The sequence below is a fragment of the Lontra canadensis genome, unplaced genomic scaffold (genome assembly GCF_010015895.1).
Source record: "Lontra canadensis isolate GAN:19392208 unplaced genomic scaffold, GSC_riverotter_1.0 scaffold10, whole genome shotgun sequence".
NCBI lineage: Eukaryota > Metazoa > Chordata > Mammalia > Carnivora > Mustelidae > Lontra > Lontra canadensis.
Window position 1 is genome coordinate 6,358,062 of NW_022631004.1, and position 16,445 is coordinate 6,374,506.

A 16,445-nucleotide genomic window follows, 5' to 3' on the forward strand; every position below is an offset into this window, starting at 1 on the left:
ACGTTAATGAAAATAAATTGATGTTTCCTGTCCACTTAAAATTTAAGTCTCTCTTCTGTTACCTATTTCATCCATGTGGAATTTTGAGTTTTCTATGACCTATACAGTAAAAATGCCTACCTGTTGCAGTTTTAGTCAAAATGGATTTAAGAAAAAATACTGTTAGTAAATACTTGTTAAAGTAAAATGAAAAATTATATATACTATATCCTCTTGCTTCTCTTTCTGGTTTTTTTTCCCCCTAGCAAGAAAAGTAACTTCCTTTAGTTTAACTAAGGTTAATTTTCATTTTCAGATTTTCCTTCAGGTTAAGTGATCTAAGTGAAAACTCAAGACAGTTTAAGATCTTGCCTCCTCATAATGTGGTGCTATATCAAATTTCTAAGTGGCTTGCTGGGAGTGCTATGTTGGATATAAGAGCTGAGAAGTGAGCATATGCTTCTGTTCCTTGACTATGGCATTCTTTGAGGTGTCATTATCCCTTTTGATTTCCTGCTGTCTGTCAGCAAAGGTCACAGCTGTGTTCTCCTCATCCCCTCAAAGTCTGTTACTGTACATATCTGTGAAATAGTTTTCTGATTCTTCCTGTGGCATAAGATATTTCAGGAGTATTTTAAATGTCCATTTGACCATTGTATTTGTCTCCATCTACTATTCCTGCACATTACTAGATTTAGGACAACTTCTTGAGACTAGATATCTATACCTCTTTTCTGTGCTTGCAAAGTAAGATGTGGGATTCTTGGCATCAGGATTAAAAACCTTACCTTAGGGTTCTGCTTTTTTCTGTTTTCCTCTTCCTGCTTTTGAGAAGGGTGGAGGATGTCACACATGTTCTTCTTTCAGGGATATACTTCATGAAATTTGATTGTTTTGTACAATTTGTCAGTTTATTTTATTTTGCTGGAAGGAAAACAGTTTAAATTAAATGGTATTTCTATTATTTTTTACTTGTTTTTACCTCAGTGAGAAAAATATAAGATCTTTATTGTTTCGGTTGGGTGGTAATTGTGAATTTTGAAAGAGTATAGTTTGGAGGCTTATGAGTCATGCATTTCTAAATGTTTGTAAATTACTGAATCATAAAATAATATAGCTTAAAGAAATTTTGAAAGAGAGTATTTAAGACCTAGAGATGTCAGATGATCTATCCATGGACATAACCTGTTAATGTCAGAATCAGTGTGAGAATATAGATCTCATGACTTCTTGTTCATTGCTCTTTCCTTAACAACACATTGTTTTATCTTCTTTTATATCTAGTCAATTACTACTGTCAAATTTCTGAGTGATTTTATATCTACTTTTCATTCTGTATATGTTCTATTAGTGTTTTTATTGATACTATTCATGAAGTAGAACCTTATACTACTCTAGAAGCCAATATTGCACTGTATGTTAACTGAGTGAAGTTTAGGAAAAAAAAAACAAAACAAAACCTTATAATAACAAAATAGTGGTATGCAGCCATTTTAGTCCTGAGGACCACCTTGGGTTCCTAAACATGAAAGAAAGCAATACAAAATTAGAGATGAAAAGGAGAAATTAGAAGAAAAAGGATGATGCTGAAAAAAAGGAATTTTGGAGTAACACAAAGTAGTCGTCAGGGATGAATATACATGGCCTTTCAGACTCGAAAAGGTATTACATTTAGAATATATGAATATTTTTGGTAGTAAAGGTAAGTATCCCAGCATTGTCTTTTGTTTTGAGTTTATAAAAGAACAAAAAAGGATCAGTTGAAGGATATTATGTAGGTATTATGTAGGATATTATGTAGGTAGAATGTAAGGGGCTCCTTAGTTTTAAGGACCATAGAGATTATATATTTCCACATATTTAAAAATTAATTTAAACATCAGTATTTAAAAATAGATATACATGTGCTTACCCATACCCACACACATACATACCTTGGCATTTCTCAACTCTAGCAACATTTCACACATACATGCACATTTGGGCGCATGCATGGACCTTTCTCAACTCTGGCTACTTTTCAAGTCATGTAGGCCCAGCCTGATGGATTAATGTTTACTTTATATATTTGTATATGTTTTGAGTTGTATGTTTATATATTTATATATGTTTTGAAATGACAATTTTAAAAAACTCATTTATAGGGCACCTGGTTGGCTCAGTTGGTTAAGCGACTGCCTTTGGCTCAGGTCATGATCCCAGAGTCCTGGGATCAAGTTTTGCATTGGGCTCCCAAATCCGTGGGGAGTTTGCTTCTCCCTCTGACCTTCTCCCATCCCGTGTTCTCTCTCAGTCTATGTCTCCCTTAAATGAATAAATAAAGTCTTCGAAAAAAACTCATTTATACATACTTTACTGGTTTATTTCCTAGCTAAGCTTTTTAGTGGATAATTATTCATAAAAAATATAATTAATAGATTTGTACCGTCTTCTGCTAATTCATAGTCTACTGAACTATAGTTTTCCAGCTCAGAAGTGGTCTAGCCAGATTCACTGATCTTTCCTCTTTCTCAATTAATCATCAATTTTTGTGGTAGAATGTGTGCTATTTATTGTGTAGCAAACTATCTAATTCTGTCTTCCCCTCATTTGGGGAAGTGATGCATCTCTTTTCTTACACAAAAACCTCTTTCCTTGGTCTTTGCTGGCTTCCTTTCCAACTCCCAATATTTTAGTTGAATTAGTAGTATATAATGGTATAGGACAAAAAGGGCAATATGTATATATAGTTAGGGTTTTTGGTTTATATAGAATCAAATTGTTGCTAACTTGTTTAGTTTAATTTTGAATGTCAACCATTCATGTGTTCACTGGGCTGCCTTGAGTAGGCAGCATATTTAACCAAACTTTTCCTTTAAGAGGTAAGATGTGAAATTGATACGGGTGATGTTTTTCATAATTATTTTTAAAAAATAATGTTATTTTTTTCAGCTATTTTCTGCTTTTTTTCCTTCTTTTTTTCTTTAGGAGTGGCAGAATTCTATCCAGAAGAATGCAGGCCTTGCTTTTATTGAACTTGTCAACGAAGGAAGGTAACCTATTTTTATATCCATTTATGTTTTACTTGTAAATCTTACCGTATTTTTGCCATTGAAACTGACCTTTTGGGGTACTGTATTGTTTCTGCAGTCAGTAATGTAATGGAGCTTAATTTTTACAAATGTGTCAATATTTAATTATGGTTTTCTTCATGGTTACATGCTTGATGATAAAGTTCTGATCTTTATTTTTTGGTAGGTAAGGCTGAATTTGGCAAAAGTAATAGTAATGATTTTGTTAGCAGGTATAAAGAAAGTGAATACTTATTTGGAGTTCCTACAAATTTAATTATATTTGTAGAGCCCAATAATTAGATTTAGATGTCTATATTATCTCTCTTATGTCATGGCCTGATCATAAAAGAACGGGAGAACAAGTTTTGTTCTGTGTTGCAAAGTGATGAGAAAGAGAGAGAGTTGAGAAAGTTGTTAAGGTTTCCATTTAAAGATAGAAGAATTCAAGGAAAAGAAATTCAGTAGTAAGAAAGAAAAGTGAAACAAGTCCAGAGATGAAAAGAAAGCTACAAGGGAGAACACAGATTGAAGAGAGTGAGAGAATTAAAAGGTAAAAGTAAATTGAGGAAATGATGAGTGGAGTACTTTGAGTCTGTTTTGTGGGAGCTAATTTTTGATTAATTGGACTAAAGACCCAGGGTATGGATTAAACGGTGTGTGTAGCTGCCATTTGAATTTGTATTTTAGGCAAAATTGTTGTTTAGAAATGTTTCTTTATCATGTTCTGGCTAGTGTTGCGACTGATGCTATCACTTTGGGGATGATTTGAACTAGTAACTAGGAATCCAGCATCTGTCTCATTAATGTTATAGAAGAGGGCAAAAAGAGTAGGGATAACTTCACTTGACATTAAATACTTCTAAAATTCTTCTACTAGGCAAATGCTCACATACATGCTCACATGCTACTATTGGAAACTAATTAATAAACCTGTAATTATAATGCCTTTTGCTAAATTCTGTTGTAGAAGTATGTAAATACATGTTAAAAGAAATACTTGACAGTTTAGTATGGAAGAATTAGGTAAAACTTCCCCAGGGTTCATGATTCTTGAGAGGTATTTTCTTTTTTAATTTTCTTCTTTTTAAAAATTTTTTCCCAGTTTTATTGAGAAATAACTGACATATATCACTGTATAAGTTTAAGATATACAGGAGGGTGGTTTGATTTACATTTATCGTGACATTATCACAGTGGGTTCAGCTAACTTCCGTTATCTCATGTAGATACAATATAAATAAAAGAATGAAGGAAAGGAAAAAAAAATTCTTGTGATAGAACTTTTAGGATATAGTTTCTTTACAACTTTCTTGTATATTGTATAGCAGTGTTAGCTGTAGTCATCATTGTTGTAAGTTATATCCTTGGTAATTATTTATCTTGTGACTGGAAGTTTGTACCTTTTGACCACCTTCCTTCAAGTCTGCCTTTCTCTTTCTTCTGCCTCTGCTAACTATATGTCTTGTGTCTTTTTCTGGGAGTTGGGTTTTTTGTTTGTTTCGTAGATTCTACATGTAAGTGAGATTATGTCATATTTGTCTTTCTCTGTCTGACTTACTTCACGTAGCAAAATGCCTTCTAGTTCCAGCCATGTTGTTGCAAATGGTAGGATTTCCTCACTTTTGGGGCTCCTGGGTGGGTCAGTTGTTAAGAATTTCCCTTCAGTTCAGGTCATGATCCCTGGGTCCTGGGTTCGAGCCCCCCATTAGGCTCCCTGCTCAGTGAGGAGCCTGCTTCTCCCTCTCCCAGAACCCCTACTTGTATTCCATCTTTTGCCATCTTTCTGTCAAGAAATCTTTTTTTTTTTTAATAAATGAAATCTTAAAAAAAAAAGATTTCCTCAATTTTAATGACTGAATAATTTTCCATTATATTTATTTACATCTCTGTCTTTTCCACTGCTTCTTTGTCCATATATCAGTGGACACTTAATTTGTTTCCATGTCTTGTTTATTGTAAATAATGCTGCTATGAAAATGGATGTGTAGATAATCTTTTTGAGTGTTTTCATTTCCTTTGGGTGTATTTCTGAAAGTAGAATTGCTGGGTCAGATGGTAGTCCTCTTTTTAATTGTTCAGTGAACCTCCATGCTGTTTTCCATAGTGTCCATACCAGTTTAAAGTCCCACAAAGAGTGCACAGATGTTCCCTTTTCTCCACATCTGTGACAAGATTTGTTATTTCTCATCTTTTTGATGATGACCATTCTAGTAGGTGTGAGGTGATAGTTCATTTGTTTTACTTTGTATTTCCCTAATGACTGGTGATGTTGATCATCTTTTAATGTATCTATGGCCTTTCATATATCTACTTTTGGAAAAACAAACCAAACAAAAAAAATGTATTCAGGTTGTTTGCCTGTTTTTAAGTTGGGGAGTGTGTGTGTGTGTGTGTGTGTATGTGTTTTGCTTTTGAGTTGCATGAGTTCTCTATATATTTTGGATATTAATCTCTTATCAGATGTATTGGCTTAAAAATTCTACTTAAAAATACTCCATTTCACAGGTTGTCATTTCATTGATGGTTTCTTTTGCTGAAGGGAAGCTTTTTAGATGGATGTAGTCACACTCTTTATTTTTTATTTTGTTGCTTGTGCTTGAGGTGTTATATATTAAAAAAAAAAAAAAAAGTCATTTCCAGGGAACATGTCCAGGAATTTTATTCCTAAGTTTTCTTCTAGAGTTTTATGGTTTCAGATTTTACATTTAATTCTTTAGTCCATTTCAAGTTAATGTTTATGAGTGGCATAAGATGGAGGTTCAGTTTCGTTCTTTTACCTGTAAATGTCCAAATATCCCAGCACCATTTATTGAAGAGACTTTTCTTTTCTCCATTGAGTAATTTTGGCTCCCTTGTCAAATATTAGTTGACCATGAAATGCTTTGGTTTATTTCTCAGCTCCTGATTCTGTCTTATTTGTTTATTTACTTTTATGCTAGTACCAAACTGTTTTAATTACTGTAATTTTTCATATGGCTTGAAATTGGGAAGTGTGGCGCATCCTGCTTTGTTCTTCTCTCTCAAGATTTCTCTGTTCAGGATCCTTTGTTGTTTCATATAAATTTAAGGAGTTTTTTTTTAATTTTAGTAAAACATGCTACTGGAATTTTGATAGGGATTGCTGAATTTTGGTAGTAATGACATTTTAACAGTATTAATTCTTTCAGTCCATGAATACAAGATACCTTTCTATTTGTGTTTTCTTTGATTACTTTCATCAGTGTTTTGTGGTTTCTAGGGTAGAGATCTTTTACCTTCTTGATTAAATTTACTCCTAAGTATTTTATTATTTTTGATGATACTGTAAAAGGGATCAATTTCTTTATTTCTTTCACTAGAAAATTCACTGTTACTATACTGAACTGCTATTGGTTTTGTTTGTCAATTTTTTTAAAAAATATTTTATTTATTTATTTGACACAGAGAGAGAGAGAGAGATCACAAGTAGGCAGAGCAGCAGGCAGAGAGTGAGGCGGAAGCAGGCTCCCCGCGGAGCAGAGAGCCCAATGTGGGGCTCGATCCCAGGACCCCGAGACCATGACCTGAGCCAAAGGCAGCGGCTTAACCCACCGAGCCACCCAGGCGCCCCTTGTTTGTCAATTTTGTATGTTGTAACTTTACTACATGCATTGATTAAGTCTAACATTTATTAGGTTGAGTATTTATGATTTTCTATATATAAAATCATGTCATCTGCAAATAGAGACAGTTTTACTTCTTCCTTTCTAATTCTGATACCTTTAATTTTTTTTTCTTGCCTAATTGCTTTAGCTAGAAATTTTAATTCTGTGTTTAATAGGAACAGTCGAGTGGGCACCCTTGTATTTTTCTTAATCTTAGAGGAAAAGTTTTCAGCCTTCACTGTTGTGTCTGATAACTGTGGGTCTGTGATATAAGGCCTTTGTTATGTTGAGATCTCTTCCTCCTGTGCCTAATTTGGTAAGAATTTTTATTATCACAAATGGATGTTGAATTTTGTCAGATGCCTTTTATGCAACTATGGAGATGATCATATGATTTTTTTCTTTCGTTCTGTTAATGTGATGTGTCACATTGCTTGAGTTGCATATGTCAAACCATTATTGCATCTTGGGATAAATCCTATTTGATCATGGTGAATGGTCCTTTAGTGTGCTGCTGAATTCAGTTTCTTGTTATGTTATTGAGAACTTTTGCATCTACATTCATTTCTCTTTTTTACCTTGGTTAGTCTACCTGTATGTTTGCCAATTTTATCTCTTCAAAGAACCAACTCTTGGTTTGGTTCATCTTTTCTGTTATTTCTTTATTCCCTGTTTCTGTTGATTTCTGCTCTAATTTTTATTTCCTTTTTTCTGCCAACCTTGTGCTTGGTTTGTTCTTTTTCTGGTTCATTAAGGTGTTGCATTAGGTTGTTTATTTGAGATCTTTCTTGCTTCTTCTTCTTTTTTTTTAAAGATTTTATTTATTTATTTGACAGAGATCACAAGTAGGCAGAGAATCAGGCAGAGAGAGATGAGGAAGCAGGCTCCCTGCTGAGCAGAGAGCCCGATGTGCAGCTCGATCCCAGGACCCTGAGATCATGACCTGAGCCGAAGGCAGAGGCTTTAACCCACTGAGCCACCCGGGCACCCTCTTTCTTGCTTCTTAATGTAGGCATTTGTTGCTATGAACTTACCTCTTGGAACTGCTTTTGCTATATATCATAAGTTCTGATGTGTTTCCATTTTCATTTGTCTCAAACTTTTAAATTTCTCCTTTAATTTATTCATTGATCCATTGGTTGTTCAGAAAAGTGGAGTTTAATTTCCATGTGTTTGTGATTTTTTCAGTTTTCCTTTTGTTATTAGGATTTCTAGTTCTGTGCTCCTGTGGTCTGAGAAGATAAATTGGCATGATTTAAGTCTTCTTGGATTTGCTAAGGCCATTTTATAGTCTAGCCGATGGTCTATCTTTGAAGATGTTGCATGTGTGTATTCTGCTATTGTCGGATAGAATGTTCTTTATATGTTTGCTAGGTCCTTTCAGTCTGTAGTGTTCAGATTAGCTGTTTCCTTAACAATTCTCTGTCTAGATCATTTATCTTTTGTTGAGAGTGGATATTAGTGTCCCTGGCTATTATTATATTACTATATATTTATCCTTTTTATCTGTGTTATTTTTTGCTTCATATATTTAGGTGTTCTGATGTTGGATCTATAGATATTTATAATTGTTTCAGTTTCTTGATTGATTGATCCCTTTATGATTATGTAATTATCTTCTTTGTCTCCTTTAACTATTTTTAAAGTCTATTTTGTCTGATATAACTACCTTGCTTTTATTTTATTTTCTATTTTAATTTGATTTAATTTAATTTTATTGATTTCCATTTGTATGAAGTGATTATTTTTATTCTTTCACACTCTGTGTATGTCTTTATAGGCTAAAGCAAGTGTCTGTTAGGTTTCTTATCCTTGGATTGTTTTTGTTTAATCCATTCAATCATGCTATGTCTTTTGATTAGAGAATTAAATCTATTTCTATTTAGAGTACTTACTGATGGGTAAGGTCTTGTGTTGTCATTTTGATATTTGTCTTTTGGTTGTTTGGTTGGTCTGTTGCTCCTTGTTTCTTAAACTGATACCTTTTTTGTGTGTGTTGATGTCTTTTGGTACCTGTATGCTTTGATTTCTTTATCATGTTCTTTTGTGTAATTGCTATAGGTTTTTTTCTTTGTGGTTATCATGAGGGTTACATAAAATATCTTAAAATTATATTCCTCTATTTTAAACGTAACTTCAGTAGCATTTAAAAATTTTATGTTTTTAATTTCTTCTCCCACACACGTTTTAGATTTATTGCTATTCAGTTTGTATATTTTAATTTTGTGTAATGAATAACAGATTATTGTAGTTATGATTATTTTACTGTGTTTACTTTTGAAACCTTTAAATGAGAGTTGTATGTGAATTATGCATTATCTTTACCAAATTACAGAATCTGGCTTTGACTGTAGATTTACCATCACCAGTCAGTTTTACTATGCTACATTTAATTTAATTTAATTGTCATCTCTCTCTTTTTTTTTTTTTTTTTTGTAGTTTAAGAACTCCCCTTAGCATTTCTTATAAGGCACGTCTAGTGGTAATGGATTCCCTGTATTTCTTTTATATGTCTTTATCTGTCTTTAACTTCTTAAGGATAGCTTCATTTGCTGTAGTATTCTTTTTTATTTTTTTAAATTTTTTATAAACACATAATGTATTTTTATCCCCAGGGGTACAGGTCTGTGAATCGCCAGGTTTACACACTTCACAGCACTCACCATAGCACACCCTCCCCAATGTCCATAACCCCACCCCCCTCTCCCAAACCCCTCCCCCCAGCAACCCTCAGTTTGTTTTGTGAGATTAAGAGTTTCTTATGCTTTGTCTCCCTCCCAATCCCATCTTGTTTCATTTATTCTTCTCCTGACCCCTTAACCCCCCATGTTGTATCTCCACTTCCTCATATCAGGGAGATCATATGATACCCTCTAGTTCCATCCACGTCATCGCAAATGGCAAGATTTCATTTCTTTTGATGGCTGCATAATATTCCATTGTGTATATATACCACATCTTCTTTATCCATTCGTCTGTTGATGGACATCTAGGTTCTTTCCATGGTTTGGCTATTGTAGACATTGCTGCTATAAACATTCGGGTGCACGTGCCCCTTGGGATCACTACGTTTATATCTTTAGGGTAAATACCCAGCAGTGCAATTCCTGGGTCATAGGGTAGTTCTATTTTCAACTTTTTGAGGAACCTCCATGCTGTTTTCCAGAGTGGTTGCACCAGCTTGCATTCCCACCAGCAGTGTAGGAGGGTTCCCCTTTCTCCGCATCCTCGCCAGCATCTGTCATTTCCTGACTTGTTAATTTTAGCCATTCTGACTGGTGTGAGGTGGTATCTCATTGTGGTGTTGATTTGTATTTCCGTGATGCCAGGTGATGAGGAGCACTTTTTCAAGTGTCTGTTGGCGATCTGGATGTCTTCTTTGCAGAAATATTTGTTCATGTCTTCTGCCCATTTCTTGATTGGATTATTTGTTCTTTGGGTGTTGAGTTTTCTAAGTTCTTTATAGGTTTTGGACACTAGCTCTTTATCTGATATGTCATTTGCAAATATCTTCTCCCATTCTGTCAGTTGTCTTTTGGTTTTGTTAACTGTTTCCTTTGCTGTGCAAAAGCTTTTGATCTTGATGAAGTCTCAATAGTTCATTTTTGCCCTTGCTTCCCTTGCCTTTGGCCATGTTCCTAGGAAGATGTTGCTGCGGCTGAGGTCGAAGAGGTTGCTGCCTGTGTTCTCAAGGATTTTTGCTGTAATATTCTTAGTTAAGAGGTTTTCCTTTCAATATTTTGAATGTATCATCCCATCCTCTCCTGGACTGAAGCGTTTCTGTTGAGAAATCCACCAATATTTTTATGGGCATTCCCTTGTATGTAACTTCTCTCTTTCTGTTGTTGCTTTTAAGATTTTTTTTTTTTTTTTGGCCTTTCTTTTTGACAATTTAATTATAATTTATCTCATTATACTTTCAGGTTCCACTTACTTGGAGTTCTTTGAGCCTCGTGGACCTGGATGTCCATTTCTCTTCTGAGATTTGGGGAGTTTTTAGTCATTATTGCTTCAAATATATTTTCTGTTCTTTTCTCTTTTTCTTCTCCTTCTGGAATTCCGTAATGCAAATGTTTCTTTTCATTGTGTCCTATAAGTCTCATATGCTCTCTTCAGTTTTTCTCATTCTTTTTTGTTTCTCTGGATAATTTCTAATGTCCTATCCCCCATTTCACTGATTCTTTCTGCTATGTAGCTGAATCTCTTTTTGAAACTATAATGAATCTTTCAGCTTAGTTACTCAGTTTTCATCCTTAAGATTTTGTTCATTTTTTTAATGTTCTCTATTGCTTTGTTGATCTTGTTTTGTTCATGCATTGTTTCCCTAATTTGGTTCAGTTGTCTGTATGTGTGTTTTTGTAATTCATTAAATTTTAAGTTTTTACTCTGAATTCCTTGTCTTACAGTTCATAGATCTCCATTTCTTTAGAATCAGTTATTAGAGCTTTATTAATTTCCTTGGGGGGGGTGTCATATTTATCTGCTTTTTTGTGATCTTAGATTTCCTTACATTGGTATAGTTGAGTGGTTGGGTTCTTCTTTCAGACTTTGCAGGTTTGCTTTGCCTGAGACGTATCTTCACCAGTTACCTCAGTTTGGTTTCTAGGTTTGTCTGATCATAATATTCTTGGCCAGGTGTGGCCTGCTATTATTATCTATTTTTGGATGAGGCAGCTGTTTGGAGTGTGGTTCTGGTTGAGAACAGTTGGATAGGACTTCTGGCTTGATACCCTACCAAAGTGAGTCTATACAATGGGCTCTGTGATTACTTGAATTTTGTGGTTAGGTTTACTAGATGCTTAGGACTGAGTACTGTTGTCACTGATAGATGCAACTATGAATTATTTTTGCCCTGTGAGGCTGGGACCCAGGGCTGTGACTCTTTGTTTGGGGACCCAAATCAGGCAAGAGTATGCACCTAATTCTCTGCTCGGGTGAGGCCACAGATTTTATTCTGCAGACTAGGAAAGCCATGGTTTGTGCTGTCTGTTCAAGTGTGTATATAAGTGGAGTTGTTGTATGGACTCTTTAGTTTCCCATGTATTATGGTTAGTTTCCCTAATCGGGCAGGCTGGAGACTGTATTCATTATTGAGTTGGGCTACAAGTTAGTTCCCTTGCCTGGATCAGTGGTTCAAGTAGCTCTGAAGTTGGAAAAGTTCCTTGTTTATTGTCTTAAGTCCTGTTGATCCACTACCCACATGCACTCGCTTTGCATTGCCAGCTGTGGGCTCTTCTTGTCCTTCTCTTGGCTTGAGTGCCATGGGGCTGCACAGCTTTCAGGTTGTTCTTGCCAGCCCTTCTGGTGAAATGGGGCCGGGAGATAATAGCTGCAATGTGGAGTAATGTCTCAGCTCCCTCACCTGGGTGGAAATGTAAGGGGTTGATTCATGTAGTTCTCAATTTCCCAAATAAGGAAGGACTTGGAGCTGTCCTTGGCTATGAATGAATCCCCATGCCATTCCTAGCAAAAGAATCCTCCATACTTGGTACTGGCTTTTCTTTGGGGACAATTAGTTTTGCCTGCCTACCTCTCTGCTCAAGCATTCCTGGGCTACATAGCTTCTTGGTCTTCCCACCAGCATCTCTGTCAGGTGTGGCCGGGAAATACTCTTTACAGTAGTGGGTGTGTGACTCAGCTCCTTGCCCTGGTGAGGGCAAACCAGTCTCTAGTGCTGGTAAACCTCCTTGTTTGAGGATTGGAGTTGAGTGATATGCATCCTGCCAAATTGCCTGCTTAGGGAGTGCCATTGACATGGTTCTGCAGATGAGCAAAGCTGCTGGTTGGGAGTATTATTTGGGCTCTACAGGTGTGTAACTCCATTGGCCAATATCTTTGTGTTGGTTGTTGCAAGCACTTCCCCACTCCTTGTCACACTCAGATTCCCAGTGGTTTAGTCATGCAGATTCTCCTGCAATCCTCATTGGGTATGATTAGAGTAGTGGCTCCCACAAGGCCAGCTGGGGGGCTGGTTGTCCAGGGCTAGGTTCTCTTCACAGTGACCAAGGAGTTAGCAGTTCTGAGGAACCACATGGTGCTGTGCTTGGGGGAGGGGTAATATAGTCAACATTTAGTTGCTTCTCTTAACCTCCTAATGCAGTTTGTTTAGTTCTTTGTAGTGTAATGGGTACTCTAGCACCATTCTTTTGTTCTAGAATTCCCTCAGTGGTGTCTTGTTCCTGAGTAATTATTAGTTGTTTTTCTTGTGAGGGGGAGTGAGGTCACAAATAATGTATGTTGCCATCTTGGTGATGTATTTTCAAAGATGAGGAGGGCTAGTCTTATAGACATAAAAGTGAGGATTATGGATAAATTGGAGGCTGTGTGTGAGAAAAGCATTCCAAATAGAGGAAATAGAATATCTGAAGACACCATGATATGGCATAATATTCAAGTGTGTGTGTTCGTGTATTTTAATTACTGGATAAGAATTGGACATCTGGATTATAAAAGGCCTATTGTAACAAATTTGGACTTTTATCTAAAGGCAGTGGAAAGCTTGGAGTATTTTAAGCAAAGGAATATGATATTTGGGTTTTGAAAAGATAACTGACAGAAATACTTAGGGTGGGTGGTTGGAAAGGAGACCTGAATGAAATCAGGCAGCACAGTAGTAAGGTTATTGCTGTGATTCATATGAGAAAGAGAGCTAAGTTGCTGTCATGAGTATGGCAAATGATAGAAAATCAAGAAATATTTCTCACTGAGTGAATGACTAATAAATAGCTATTGAAATTTCAAAGTGCTTAATCTTCAAAAAACTAAATTACTCTTTGGCTGAATTTCAGCACTGAGGTATTGAGTTTATATATAGAATAAGAGGTAGTTAGAGCCCTTGGTCAAATATGTATTTGTTCTACTTAATGCAAAACACAAACAGATTCTCTACCATTTATAGGGTTTATTTGTTTAAAGAATATTCTTGCCCTTTTTAAAATAGAAAACTTGTTATAAAAGCCAATTTTTATTAGTATAGGCTCTACTCAGCATATCCACCCATGATTACACAAGTTACTGTTACATTTAATAGATAAGGCTTCATAGCTTTTTGATTAATAGCATCAGCTTTAAAGTTTGCTTTGGGTTCCAGTTTCAGCTTTTATATTTGGAAAGTACTTTTACTTCTATTAGCCTATGTTTTCTCATCTATTCATTCAGCCAATATTTATTATTCACTACATACCATGAATTGCCCTTGTTGCTGGGGATAGAGCAATAAACAGGTACATATATATTTATTTGTAGATGTTACTTTAAGCAGTTATAGGTTGGCTATGAACAATAAAATAAGTACGGGATTATGTGACATGTGAATGGTGTTATGTACTGTGGAAGAAGATAATGTGCAGCAGGTTGAGGAAAATGGAGACTTTTGAAGGAAGTAGAAAGTGTTGGCATATTTGCAGTTTAAAAGAATAGTCACATTAGAGCACATTGATTAAAAAGTGACATTTAAGCAAGGAACTGAAGAACCTGAGGGAGTTAACCATAGGGGTTGATCATTTCCAGTCCTGGGGAACAACAGTTATACAGATGAAAGCTTCCCTGCCATATTTGAGGAATGAGGACAATGTAGCAAAAACAAAATGATCAAAGTGAAGAGAGAAGTAAGATATGAGAATATAGAGATAACATAGGGATAGGATTTTGTAGAGAGATTTTGCAACTTATTCAGTGGGAAATGACAGTCATTGCAGAATCATTGCAGTAGAGGAGGGAGACAGTATGTTTTACGTATTAAGAGCACTCTTGGCTGGTACATGTAGAAATTTAAGGACAGAAGTAAGACGTCAGTTAGGAAGCTATTGTAATCCTCGTCAAGCTTAATGGTGATTTGGACTAGGATAGTAATAGTTGAGGAGATAAGAAGTAGTAGGATTCTGAATATGTTTCAAAGCTAGAACCTATAGGATATACTAACACATTTGATGTGGGTTTTGAGAGAAAGCTGGGAGTCTAGTATTACTCTTAAGATTTTTGGCCTGCACAGCCGAGAAGATGGTGTTTCTTTCAACTAGGAGGGAAAAGACTATGGATAAACAGGTATTGGGGACGGTGAGGAGTTTAGTCTTGGAAGTACTAATTTTTAGACTTCTAGTCAACTTTTTTGCAGCAATGTTAAATAGGGGTTGACTAGTTATTTTTCTAGGCTAGAGATACAAATTTGTGTGTTATAACTATTTAGATGGTATTTAATGTCTTCAGAGTAGATGAAATTATTAAGATTGTAGGATGACAACTGGATATGACCATTGGCTTAGAAGCAGTTTCTTACTTGGATACTAGTTAATTTGGGGAGAGTGATGTGGAAAAAAGCCCATTTGCAGTGCATTTAGAAAAGAAGAAAAAAATGAGAGGGGGAATTAGAGAATGTCTATAAATGTTTATTTAGAGGAGTTTTGCCACAAAGTGGAGCAGAAATAAAATAGAGAGGTAGCTTGTGGGTAAAGTAGAAATCGAGTCAAGGGAAATAGAGAGCAAGACTATAGTTTCATGGTGGTGAGTGGGGAAATTGATGTAGGAGCAATAGGTGAAAATTTCTGGAGTGACATTTTTTTATTGAATTAGAAAGTCGGAATTTTTATACAAATGAATGATTTGCAGATATTTTCTGCCAGTTTTAGTTGTCCTTTCATTTTCATTGAAGAACAAAATATTTTAATTTTGATAAAGTAAAAATTTATTTTTTTCTTTTATAGATCATGTTTTTATTGTCAATTTGAAGAAATTTTAGCCTAATACAAGGTCTTAGAGACTTTTTATTTCTATAAAATATTTTTTTTGTTCTAGAAATATTATAGTTTGAGCTTCTATATATAGGTCTTTGATTCATTCGGAGTTACTTTTTTTGTATGGTGTGAAATAAAGGCCTAAGTTCAATTTTTGCATGTTAATATTCGATTATTTGTTGAAAAGTTCACCATTTCCCTAGTAAATTGTCATATTACCGTTATTGAAAATAAGTTGACTGGAATTACAGGGATTTATTTCTGGATTTTCATTTTAGTTCCATTGATCTCTTTATCGGTTTATGACATTGTCACAGTGTTCTTTTTATTGAAACGTAATGAGTTTTGAAATTGGGCAGGTTAATTCTTTTATATTCTTTTTCAAAATTGTTTTGGCTAATTTAGATTGTTTACATTCCCATATAAATTCTGAATCAGCATATTGATATCCGTAAAAAAGCCTGCTGGAATTGTGATAGGAAGTGTATTAATTTTGAGGCTTCTAATCCATGAACATGTAATATCACTCTATTTATTCAGCTCTTCTTTATTAGCAGAGTTTTTAGTATATAAGCATTACACTTAAGAAAAAGTTTATTCCTGTGTAATTTATTCTTTTTGAAGCTACTATATATGATGGAATTTCTTTCTTCATTTCACTTTCAGGTTGTTCATTATTAGTTCACAAAAGTGTAGTTGATGCTTGTGTATTGATCCTATATCCTGTAACTTTTCTGACCTTATTCATTACTTTTAGTTTTTTTGTTTTGTTTTTAGATTCTTTAGCCTTTGCTGCATATAGAATTAAGTTGACGGTGAAAAAGAGTTGTTAGTTTTACTTCTTCCTTTCTAGTCTGGATGTCCTTCATTGCTTTTTCTTGCTGTATTGTACTGGTTAGGACTTCTAGAATGATATTAAGCAGTAGTGAAATTGGACATTCTTGCCTGATTCTTGATTTTAGAGGGAAAGCATTTGGTCTCTTACTATTACGTATTATGTTAGCTGAAACTTCTTTGTAGCTGCTCTGTATCAAGTTTCGGCAGTTCTCTCCTGTTTTTTG

At 35.0% G+C, this 16,445-nt stretch overlaps 1 protein-coding gene across 3 annotated transcripts in view; it reads left to right on the forward strand.

Annotated features, from left to right (window-relative positions):
• The window catches only part of LRBA (LPS responsive beige-like anchor protein), a 729,797-nt gene that overhangs the window by 255,199 nt on the left and 458,153 nt on the right, over positions 1-16,445 (forward strand). For all 3 annotated transcript variants that reach the window (XM_032855538.1, XM_032855540.1, XM_032855539.1), the window contains exon 35: positions 2,947-3,011. In XM_032855538.1, the coding sequence (XP_032711429.1) occupies positions 2,947-3,011 (65 nt within the window). The remainder of the gene's footprint in view (positions 1-2,946; positions 3,012-16,445) is intronic.